Source organism: Gorilla gorilla, chromosome 5 (genome assembly GCF_029281585.2).
Source record: "Gorilla gorilla gorilla isolate KB3781 chromosome 5, NHGRI_mGorGor1-v2.1_pri, whole genome shotgun sequence".
Lineage (NCBI taxonomy): Eukaryota > Metazoa > Chordata > Mammalia > Primates > Hominidae > Gorilla > Gorilla gorilla.
In genome coordinates this window covers 70568464-70581194 of record NC_073229.2, presented here as the reverse complement: position 1 = coordinate 70581194, position 12731 = coordinate 70568464, and the positions used below count along the sequence as shown (strand labels likewise).

The following is a 12731-nucleotide window of genomic DNA, read 5'->3' as shown; positions in this document are numbered from 1 at the left end:
CCTAAATGTGAATTTCAGATAAACAATAAATAATATTTCCGTATAATCTGGTTTCATACCATGTTTGGAACATAGCTATAACTAAAAAATTTTTGATTGTTTGCCTGAAATTCACATTTACATGGATGTCCTATATTTTATTTGGCAACCCAGTAAGAAAAGGGTGGCATCAGCTTGCCCTTCACAGACATCCTCTCCCAGCTATGCTCACAATAGAGATTTTTCAGTTGCCCTAGTCTTTGCACCCAACTCATGAAAAAAAGCATCTTTAAAAAGCCAGTTTCTGCTGACTTGCAAAAAGAGCAAAATCTGGGTGAAATGTATTGTGTAAACTTTGATTACCAACCTTGAAAAGGAACATATTAACCAGTTTCTTCTGATAAGCAGATCACTTGCCTCTTGTCTTAGAATCCAGTAGGTGGCCCCTTGGCCATGAAATGTGTGGGAGTGGCTTTTCCCTAACTTGCCTCTTCTTTCAGTGGGAGGGAACTATTGAGAGGAACAAAGAGCTTATAAATACATTAGGACCTGGAATTCAGTTGTCGAGCCAGGACGGTGACAGCGTTTAACAAAGTAAGTACAGATCTTATAAATCTCTCTACATTGCCTCACACCCTCCTCTCTAGCCTCCTAGAAAAATATGCTAATATGTGTCCTTAGCACAAGGAAAAGTCTGTTTTTACTCATATCGTGCCATCTTGGTGTGTTTGGATGACAGTTCAAGAATTGTTTATTTCTTTTGTGTTGGATACATCTTTACAGAAATGTAAAAATGAAGAATTTAGAAAACCAGGGCTTCAGCATTTAATGGTATGGGAAACAATGACATGAGGAGAAAAAAGAAATGGTAGCATTTTAAACAATCTGAGAATAATCAGTGCTGGAAGAAGTGGCAATGTATGCAAAAATTTATTTCTCTGTGTAAGTAGTCAACACACAATTGTAAATTGTGACACTGTAATTCTATATTGGCTGTGAAAATACAAAACTCAGGTTTAGTATAATTAGAATAAATTAGTTTGAATGTCCAGAGAACTAGATTCTAGTTGAGCCTTTGCCACTAATTAGCTCAAAGAGAAGTCATATTCTGTCTCTGGAGTACTACCAACTCATGGCCAATATAGAGGATACCTAAGAAAGAGGCTCCCACTGTTGCTGCCCTTTAAACTGTGTAATTCTTTGAATGGAGATCTGTCCTGCTCACTCTAGGATGTTTCTAGGCATCCCTGGCCTCTACCTATCTGATTTGTAGCCCCCTTTCCCTCCCCGCAGATAAGACAACCAAAAATGTCTCTAGACCTTGCTCAATGTCCTCTGGAGCAGAGGAGCAAAATTCCCCTGGTTGAGAACCATGGGACTACATGACCTCATGGGGCTAAGTAAGCCTGTGTTACCGATGTGCCCCACTGCTTGGACATTCACTGAAAATTTCCTGTTAATCCAGGTGGACTGATTAGTGAATATCAATATCTTCTGTACAGGAGCTAAAAAGGAAAGAGAGAGAGAAACAGAGAGCCATCATATGACAGATTTGATATAAGTCTGGATTCATATAAAATCTTATTCCTACTAGAGTTCTATGGACAAAATATAGAGAACCAGAGAAATGGATACAAGATAGATAATAGATGATGAAGAGACAGATTACAGAGAGATAGATACATAGAACGATTGATAGATAAAATAATACATACATGGATGGGTAGACAGAGATTATAAATAGATACATATACATAGATTGTTGGTAGGTAAAATAATTGGTGGATAGATAGATCAAAGAAAGAGGATCCATGGGCTACTCAGTGTGTCCAGAGACTCATCCATCTTCCAAGCACTGGGACAAGAGAAAACACCCATTGCTGTGTTCCTACTATGAATTTTTTTCTACATTATCTCATTTAACTTTCTCAACAACCCTCGAAAGTAGAAATAACTATCTCTATTCTAAGAAGAGAAAATTGAGGCTCAGAGATTAAACAACCTACTGCATTTATGAATCTCATAATGGAAGGAGTCATGGTTTATCTCATTCTCCCTTCTCTCTGATAAGAAACAGTGTCATTGGGGCCACCTCAGAGATGTAACTCCTTTAATTTACTCCTGGAATTATGAGAGCTTATAGTCCTTTCAAAACAAGCCCATTTTTTAATTGATGTAAGTTAATTATTGATGTAAAGTAATTATACTAGTCCTCAACTCACTCTGGTTTTTAGGTTGTCAAATCAGAGAAAGGCACAGTTTTATCAGTTTTTTCTTCCAAGCAAGCCCCTGAAAAGTTGCTAACAAGAGGAACTCAGGAATTAGATGTTCCCCTCTCGCCCTCTCCTTCCAACATTTATTTGGCTAATATACATTGAATAGGAAAATATAAAACAACTTCTCAGACAGGAGCTGAGAGCCAGGTTATGAGGTGGAGTGGAAAAGCTCTGGACCTGCAATCAGAAGGAGTTCAGGCTGACCCAACACTCACCAAGTGTGCAGCATGAGACAGGTGCTTTAGCTCTCTGAAACTCAGTGTGCCCATCTTTAATTTGGATAATAGGAGCCATTTCCCAGGGTTGTTGCAGAAGGTAAACACACTCCCTAGATATTGACCATGAATGAGGAGCATGTGTGTGTGACCCATGGCAAATCCTTGAGCTCTCTGGTTCTCATTTCCTGTTGAACCAACAAAGCTCAATGGTAACCTATGTCTCAGTCTCAGCCTGACCCTTGGAAACCTCACATTGAGAAAGTGATATGCTAGTTATCAGCAGGAGTGTTGTGATAAAATATTATGTAAGATAAAATTTCACTTCCTTTTGAAACATGATCCTCAATCAATGGCTAAGAGAGTTTATTTTGGGGATTGGAATTACGACACTGTGAACTCTAGTCGATAACAATTAAACAAGCATGCCTCATGCTTTCATGTGAACTTCACTCTCCCTTTCATTCTGCCGAATTATGCTATTTCCATTTCCCAAGTTACTTTAAATTGCTCCTGGAGTTATCATAGAAAGTACAATGTCAAAATATCTCATGACAAAACAGGTGAGTTGATTCAGTATGATTTCAAAGAATTCTTTACTTTCCAAAGGTTAATTATTGACTCCCATATTTTAAAATGAGACATTTAAAAGATTTTGATGCCTAATTTTAATCATACATACCTTTTTAGAAATACATTAGTTGAGGCCGGGTGCAGTGGCTCACTCCTGTAATCCCAGCACTTTGGGAGGCTGAAGTGAGTGGATCACCTGGGGTCAGGCTTTCGAGACCAGACTGTCCAACATGCTGAAACCCTGTCTCCACTAAAAATACAAAATTATCCGGGTGTGGTGGCACATGCCTGTAATCCCAGCTACTCAGGAGGCTGAGGGAGGAGAATCACTAGAACCTGGGAAGCTGAGTTTGCAGTGAGCCAAGATCACGCCATTCCTCTCCAGCCTGGGCAAAAACAGTGAAACTCCATCTCAAAATTAATAATAAATAAATAAATACATTAGTTGTTAAAGGCAAGTATATTTTTGTTCCACACTCAACAACCACAAAACTTTGCAAGAAGAATCTTAATGTTTAATAACAGAGCTGGGGGTTTGGAGAGAAAACACAACTGTTCCTAAGTCTTGGCACTGGAACTCCTGCTTTCAATGAGTCCTGTGTCCTTCCATTCACATTCATGATACAATTAGTTGCATCTGTCCCTGCAGCCACTGGTTTTCATTCTCTGATACTCTGCTATGTTCCACCTCCCAAACAGCCTGGGATAGAGCAAGGGCTATGAAACTTCACTGATGAGCCCAGTCAATTTCTCTCTAACCATTTACAACGAGCAAGTGAGCATGCACACATGCAAACATCCGTACACACAATACACAAATAACTGAAACTAACAACTCATCAAACATTACTTACCTTTCAACATGTCATGCTCACTGACATTTTCTATTCTTTTCTATTTTATTTTTAAAAGTAATGGGCTTTCACAATCTGCTGAAAGATTACCATGCATATTTGAGAAACACTAACATAGAAAATAAGACTCAGTCCTTGGTTTTTAACAGCAGCGAGTCTGCATCCCAGATCCATCATTTACTCTGAGAAAGTTACTTTAAAAACCTTGGTATCCTCAAATGTAAAATGAGAATAACAACTGCATTCATCTTAGGTGATTTTTGTAGGATAAAACGAAGAGAAATTTAGAAGAATGACCAGTGTGTAACTGATGTTGAACAAATGCTAGCTCCTTCCATATTGCGAAATTAATGCAGCAACATCTCTTCTTCCAGCTTATAAAACAAAATGCACCCCATAGAGTTAGAATACAGAATTCCAAAAGCTGCAGGGATTAACATTCTCTGTCTGTTGATAGATTTTGGATCTTCTAGCTACAGGTAAACAAGTCTGAGGCCTAATTTCTGGTTTTGATCAAATGTAGTCTCACAGTCAAAGAGGTGAAGAGTGACTTAGCTCCCAGCCGGTCCTCCCTGTCAGTGACATCCTCTGGTTTCACGGCCAGTTCATGGGTTCCCAGGGCCTTCACCCAGCTGGCTTCCAGGAGTGACTTCATTTTAGTCCTTGCTGTAGATATTCATGTCCATCACCAACCGGAGTGTGACTGTGAACATTGTATTTCTCTGATGTTCCACTTCATTAACTAAAAAATGGAGATAACAATCATTTCACGGGACTATAAGGAGGGTTAAAGATATAAAATATTGAAAGGGACTAGCATTGAGGAAGGATCGCTGGGAAGTTTTCAATAAATATTAGTTCTTGAATTCTTCCTCTTCCAATAACTCCTATACATGTATTTTTATAACATACTCTCACCTCTTATGCTGCCAAGAAAAGTCACAGTTAGCCAATGAAGACTTGAGACTGGTTTGCTGGAATCTGAGGGTGGCCACTGCTGGGTAACAATTTGAGCCAAGAAAACATTCCAGGAACTCCTCCAACACAGTCATGAAGAAGGCAGGTTCTTCTTCAGTATTGTTGGTGGTTTTCAACTACATATCCTAAAGTACATTTTTGATTCTATCGTTTCAATTATTCATTCATTCATTCATTCATTCAGGCTTAGAGAAACCTCCAGGAGACTGCTATCATGGCAGAGAAGCCCAAGCTCCACTACTTCAATGCACGGGGCAGAATGGAGTCCACCCGGTGGCTCCTGGCTGCAGCTGGAGTAGAGGTAGGTTCTGAGTTAGGTCATCTTAAGTTGGATTTAAAATTGTGTTATCACATACTTTTCCCACAGAAACTATGAGATGTTGCTTACTGAAGCATTGTGCCTTAAATAAAAATGGACTGTAATTAAGAAAAAGATGAACAGATTTGACCTATTAATTCTTAAAATTTCTTCTCATCTAAAAGCAAACATATTAAAATACAGTTAAGACACTAATCACAAAGTGCAGAACTTAAGTGGATTAGAATTTAAACAAACTGTAAAGAATAATTTATAGCATTTATACAATTAGAAACATGAATATCGATTGAATATATGAAGACATGAAATAATTATAGTTAATATTTCATGTGTGGTAATGTCCTATGGCTGTCTTTAGAATAGTTAATGTGTTTTAGGAAAACACATTGAAGTATTTAAGGATTAATCATATGGATCTGGGATTTCCTTGGAATTATTACAAGAGGAGAAGTAGGTGGGCATATAGATGAAACCATATTGGTTGTGATTGATAATTATTGATTCTAGGTGAGAAGTATAAGGAGAATCATTATGCTTTTCTGTTTATATTTATTCATGTTCATAATTTCCACAATAAAAAAATAAAAATGCATAATATTAAAAAATGATTCTAATTAGAGGTAAAATGCAAACTACAAATGAGAGATGGAAGGGAGTGGATTGTAACAAACTACCTATTAAAGATTGACTACATTCACAGCAATTATTTACTTGAGAACTTATTAATTCCAGGTTCTGTACTCGGTCATGGAGATAGTGAACAAGACAGACACAGTCCCTGCCCTGGGGCAGCCTATGTGTCTATGAGGATGCAGAGAAATAAACACGCGGTTAAAATGATGGGAGGAGGCTTCTAGAACACACAAGCATTCCCCAATGCCACAAAACCACATCAGAAACCAGAGGTTTTCCTTAAAAATAATGCTAGTGTGGGACCCTAATTCCTTTATTAAATTGAGAATTTTACCCTATTGTGCCTCGTACTTCAGAAGAGAAAATTACAGTTGCAAGTGTGAAAGCTGTGCAACAGCGGCGACCTATTTCACACTTAGCAGGGTTCCTGAGAAGTGGGGCGATACAAATTACAGCAGAGGCTCCTTGGTGGCAAAATGTTTGATGGCCATTAGCCCATGGCATGCCTCATGCTGGGGACACACAAGGTTGTGGTCTGATCTCACTTGGAGACACAGGCTTTCCTAAGATATGACAACACCATAACTAGAAGAACTGCTCAGTGCCTTTTCTCCAGTGATGTCCCCTCTCAAAACATGACCTAATCATAGACATTCATATCAGGGTGGAGTTGAAGTGAACTAAAAGATTTAGCAGCTATGTGCTGTGACCCATGCACTTTTCTCAATGAATTAGGTCTAAATTTCCAAATGGCCATGACCAGCCCCCTCTGTGTACCCTGCCAAACTCAGAAATCTTATATTCTCCAAATGATGCACCAGATGGGGCCATTCAAGGCCACAAGTCTGTAATAGAATGAACTAACAAGAACTTATTTACTGTTTCTGCTTCCAGTTTGAAGAGAAATTTATAAAATCTGCAGAAGATTTGGACAAGTTAAGAAATGGTAAGATCAATCTCTAAGTTCCTCTAATGAGGGTGTCTAGTAGAAGGTACACGGGGAGGTTTGCGCAGCCGGCAATGTCTATGGGTGTGGGGCATGGTATTTGTACATGGTGCAGAGGGAGAAAGTGGTTAAAATGGAAGGGATGTGGCTCCTTGAGCAAGTCTGGCAACTCTCTCCAGGCTAAAAGGACCAGACCTCTCAGAGTATTTGCTAGAGGAACAATCTCCCACCCCTGAGAAAGCCCTTTCTTTGTTTTCATGCTTGGGGCACCATGAATGAGTGGTGGTCATCAGCACATGATCCCATACAGCCCTCCCCATCCAAGCACATGCAAGAACATGCATTAGACTAAAGGAGGAGGAATAGATGTGGCCACTGTCTTGAGTTTTTTCTTTAAGGGGTGGGGGGGCGGGGTGGGACAAGGTAACACTGTAGCAATATCGCAGACTTTGAAGAGCACTGAAAAGGACCCTTACATAAAAACCTCTCAGAACCTGCCTTAAATGTCACAAACACCATGAGACTTACTCTGGGAACTTCCTGTTTTAAATGGCATCTTGTTGCCAGTCCTATTGTAACTTGTCCCAACCTCTTCCTAAAATATCCATGAAGATAAATCAACACAAAAAATACAAGAGTCCCACTATGTATCTGGAGGGGCAATAAAAACATATATGAAATAAATGGATAAAAAGTAAAAGGAAGCTTCTTAAGAAAAAGAAGAACTACAGGAAGCTTTTTAAAAATGTTGTTTGGACTGGGTGCAGTGGCTCATGCCTGTAATCCCAGTTTGGGAGGCTGAGGTGGGTAGATCATTTCAGTTCAGGAATTTGAGACCAGTTTGGCCAACATGGTGAGACCCTATCGCTTGTAAAAATACAAAAATTAGCCATGTGCACTGGTGCATGGCTGTAATCCCAGCTATTGGGAGGCTGAGGTAGGACAGTCACTTGAACCTGGGAGGCAGAGGTTACAGTGAGCCAAGATCATGCCACTCCACTCCAGCCTGGGTGACAGAATGATACTCTGCCAAAAAACAAAACAAAAAAAAAATATATATATATATATATAGTTTTTGTTTCAAGTGAAATCTTACCAGGCAGTAATTTCTTTGTCATTTTACAAATTTAGTCATTTCCACAACCATTTGTTCATCCCAAAAGGGTGGGTTTCATAGACACTTCACTCTCCTTTTTTTTCTTCCTTCTAAAGATGGATATTTGATGTTCCAGCAAGTGCCAATGGTTGAGATTGATGGGATGAAGTTGGTACAGACCAGAGCCATTCTCAACTACATTGCCAGCAAATACAACCTCTATGGGAAAGACATAAAGGAGAGAGCCCTGTACGGTATATTTTCTGTTCTTCCATCCACAGAGAACACAGAGTGATTTAAGCCCTTCCTTGAGTGGGTGGGACCATGGCAGGGCATCATGACCAGCAGCAGGCTAGGCCTTGGGCATGTACGCTGAGGTCCAGTATTGCAGAGTCCCATGGAGATGAGGGAACAGTGAACTTGGGGAGGGTTCAGGCAAGGGTGATTCTAGAAGAGGATGCAGTCCATGGATCCAGCACCTCACGGTAATTTCCAAACACGGATGAACCATGAACCGAGGAGGATGGGGAATCATGATTCCAGGTGCTCAGGACTTCAGAGGCTCGACTCTGGCCAACAGTTTAGGACAGGCATAGAATATGTGAGAGTCTGTAGATGAAGGACTGGGGAGGGAAAGTTGCAAAGACGCCAAAGCTAAGGTCCCAGTAATTCCTAGAATGATGACCGGGAACCTAAATTACCAACCAAGTATATCAACTGGAATACTTGAGCAGGACTAGTAGAGGCTGGCACCAAGGATGCTGGGATTACCTTGACACATGGATAGAAGCACAAAACAGCCAGATTGATTCAATACCAGCAAAACCAAGGGGTCTCCTTGCTGTTGTGATGAGACTGCATGATTCCAAATAAATCCTGAATGAAACTGCTGGCAGCTCCTCAAAAACTTTAATATAGTATTACCAATGACCCAGCAGTTCCTCTAACAGGTATATCCCCAAACAATCGAAAATACATCCACACTATATATTTTACATAAATAAATAATGCAAATAACAATATTCATAGAATTCAAAAAGTGGAAACAACTCAAATATCCATCAATCAATAAATGGAGGAGAAAAATGTGCCTTAGCCATGCGATGGAAAGATACTTGGTCATGAAAAGGAATGAAGTACTAATGCATGCTATAAGATGGTTAAACCATAAGACATGTTACATAAAAGAAACAAGACACAGAAGGCCACATATTATAGGATTCTTTTTGTATGAAATGTCCAGATAGTCAAATCCATAGAGGTAGAAAGTAGATTAGTGGTTGCCTGGAGCTAAAGGAGTGGGGCTTGGAGAAAAAAGAAGAATACTGCTAAAGGTACAGGTGTCCTTATCAGGGTGACAAAAATAATTCTGCAATTAGACTGTGGTTATTTTTACAGATTTCTGTGAGTGCACTAAAAACCACTCAATAGTATAATATAACTGGTGGCAATTATAGTATGTGAATATGCATCAATAAAGTTATTGTCTTAAAAAGTATTGTGAAACTCCAGTTGGACACAAAAGAAGAAAAGTTTGCACTGGTTGTAACTGTATAGAGAATTTCACCAGGGAAGGGGATTCTTAGGTGGGGTCTCAGGAAAGGCACACATGGCTAGAGTTGGGCAACAGCACATGGAAATGGCTGTGGAAATGTGTTTCATGGGTGTAATTGAAAGAACTGCAAATATGGGGCATAGAAGCAGCCCTGGGAGGTGTAAAATGATGAGAGAGGACAAGCAATATGGCTGAGATGGCTGTGCCAGGGACTCTCTTAGGATTACTTAGGAAGCAGGTCTTTGGCCATTTGACTCACACTAAGTTCATGCACAGAACAAACTACAATGGAGATGATAAATCTTGGCACAGCATCAGTGGGTACTGGCAGTGATTCTGCCAATTTCTCTCATGACTGTGACCACAGACGTTCTTTTTACCTGTATTAGGTCATGCGTGTAACAAAATTTAGAGATCTATCTACCTTGATAGGTTAAGAGATAAATGTTAATATACCTGTAAAACTCAGAGCATAATGACTAGACTATAAAAGGCACCCACTGGAGGTGAATTATTTTGCCATCACCTGATACTCTACTCCCCTAGGTTTTTATAAACCTATAAAATCTAAGGCAAAAGGTATTTGACCATTTGGTTGTTTCTGTCTTTCAGGATTGATATGTATATAGAAGGTATAGCAGATTTGGGTGAAATGATCCTCCTTCTGCCCGTATGTCCACCTGAGGAAAAAGATGCCAAGCTTGCCTTGATCAAAGAGAAAATAAAAAATCGCTACTTCCCTGCCTTTGAAAAAGTAAGTGAAGCAGTTCAGTGTTTTGGGGAACTGAGTTTAGAGGCCAGTAGAAAAATAGTGGCTGGGCATTCCTGGGTCACTGATCTTCACTTTCAGTGAGACTTCCTGAACACCAATGCAGCACTCTGACTTTCAAGGCATTTTATGAAAACAGACTTGGAGAAACAATTGTATCATTTATACCCAAGCTATACTTTTCCAGTAAAATTTTAATTTACTGGACCCCAACATGGAATTACCTGTTCAACAAGATTTCATGTTCATAAGTAGAATGTGGGCTCTGGACCACACTAGAGGTTGCTGTTGAGTCTATGGAACCCCATGGACTTTGACTGAACAGGGGCATGATGAAAGCGATCCATCAGAAAATATTCTGGCACCATATGCGGGAAGATAGGAGACCAATTGCCCAACCAGAGAATACTGTAGCGTTTCAGGGATGGGTATTTTTTAAAAGGAGAGTGATTGTGGGATGCAGAGGAAGATTTTTTAAAATGGATTTTAGAGTAAGTTGTAGACTTCAGTGCAGTTCACCCGTAAACGCTTCAGCTTGCAGATTATAACGTAGTGCCAGTTGGGAGTGAGAGTCAATGCTGTAAGAAAGATGAATTCAAGTTCACCCAGGTTTCCTACAGATCCCAGGGAGATAGAGCAGGGAATGAGGAGAGCAGACAAGGAGAAATGAGGACTCTGAAATAGTCTCCTCCTGGGGAAGAGTGTTGTCATGAAGGTGGAGTCACTGCCCAAGGGAGATTGGAGAGGGAGAAAGCAGAATGTAGAGCCACATCCTGAATGTGAGGGCTCCACGCTGTAGGGCCTGGGACAGACAGAACACATGGCGGCAGGTGCTAAGCCCCTGGCCCATGTGGAAGAAGCAAGCTGCATGGGTGGTGTAGATGCCACAGTGATGTGGATGAGAAGAGAAAATGGGAGCCTGAGCTACAACTGAGGAGTGAGTAGAGTTACAGTTCTTACTCTCTCATTCATTCAGATAATGTGGAGAAAGCTCTGGATTTCTGCACCTATGCAGCAAGGCAACAGAGGTGGGGAAAGTCAGGGTGGAGAGGCTCTGAAAGAAGCAGTGGTCCCAGCCTGGGTGGGCATGTGTTCCTGATCTGATTCCTCCCATTCTCCAGGTCTTAAAGAGCCATGGACAAGACTACCTTGTTGGCAACAAGCTGAGCCGGGCTGACGTTCATCTGGTGGAACTTCTCTACTACGTCGAGGAGCTTGACTCCAGTCTTATCTCCAGCTTCCCTCTGCTGAAGGTGACCCATTTCACAGCCCAGAGAGGCAGCCCCACATCTCCCATCTTGGGATCTTGTATCTGGGCCCTGGGACTGACCAAGTTTTGCCCCAGCCTTCTCCAGGTCTTCAGTGCCCCAAGGTCTCCAAAATGAGCTTCCAGGCTCCAATTTTGAGGAATGAAAACACTTTTGCTGTGGAAAGGAAATCTGTGCTGCATGCTACCCCACAAAGAGTATTTTGCCTTTATTATGGAAAGAACCCAGGGCCCAGCATCTCTCCCCATCCCTCTATTTCAATGTGGTTTCTGTTCCTGAGTTCTCTGTGATGTCCTTTATCCCATATGTGCCCACAATGAGCCGGTCTGAGCAGAGCCCTTTCCATCTGGTTTCCTCCCTGGGCTCCGGCTCCTGCTGTCTGACATTGTGTTCCTCTCTGCACAGCTCTCCAGCACACTGGCCTCCCACACTGTATCTCTCACTGAGAAAAGGTGGTCCCATGGTTTGTCTTTAATATTTTCTATAACTATTCCCTTCCCAATTAATTTCCCCATATTTTCACTTCTGCTTAGAGACTCATCTGTGTTGATATCTCACAGGCACATTTTTTCTTGTCTTATACAAGAGTCACTAATCTATAGGATTAGTGTGTAAGGAGAAAGAGATGACTGAACTGATTAAAACTTCAAGACATCTTTGGGGAAAATAAAGTGAGCTACATGTCCTTCCTCTTATCTTCATTTCTCACTGGTTGTCTGTTTCTGCCTCCATGCTTGTGCTGATGGAGCAGACTCACTTGGTCTTTGCAGGAGGGGCTCAGATTCCCTGGGTCGTGTTAATGGTAGTGTCAGCCCTTGGCTTCACTCTGAGGCTGTGCTTTATGAATTACAGGCCCTGAAAACCAGAATCAGCAACCTGCCCACAGTGAAGAAGTTTCTACAGCCTGGCAGCCCAAGGAAGCCTCCCATGGATGAGAAATCCTTAGAAGAGGCAAGGAAGATTTTCAGGTTTTAATAACGCAGTCATGGAGGCCAAGAACTTGCAATACCAGTATTCTAAAGTTTTGCAACAATAAAGTACTTTACCTAAGTGTTGATTGTGCCTGTTGTGAAGCTAATGAACTCTTTCCAATTATATGCTAATTAAATAATACAACTCCTATTCGCTGACTTAGTTAAAATTGATTTGTTTTCATTAGGATCTGATGTGAATTCAGATTTCCAATCTTCTCCTAGCCAACCATTTTCCTGGAATTAAAAATTCGGTAAAAAAGGAAACTATAGATTATGTGGTTTGTTTGACTTTTCCA

The 12731-nt window shown here is 40.7% G+C and overlaps 1 protein-coding gene across 2 annotated transcripts; it reads left to right on the top strand.

Annotated features, from left to right (window-relative positions):
• The first annotated feature begins 390 nt into the window (after nt 1-390).
• LOC109027180 (glutathione S-transferase A1) lies at nt 391-12516 on the top strand. Of its 2 annotated transcripts, XM_031012082.2 has the most exons (7): nt 391-573; nt 5060-5176; nt 6722-6773; nt 7986-8118; nt 10037-10178; nt 11315-11446; nt 12314-12516. In XM_031012082.2, exons 2-7 carry the CDS (start codon nt 5090-5092, stop codon nt 12434-12436), a joined length of 669 nt encoding a protein of 222 aa, XP_030867942.1. In that variant the 5' UTR covers nt 391-573; nt 5060-5089; the 3' UTR covers nt 12437-12516. The 2 variants fall into 2 exon arrangements, with proteins under 2 accessions (XP_030867942.1, XP_030867941.1); XM_031012081.3 differs by lacking the exon at nt 12314-12516 and having other exon boundaries at nt 415-573; nt 11315-12146.
• Nucleotides 12517-12731: the final 215 nt, after the last annotated feature.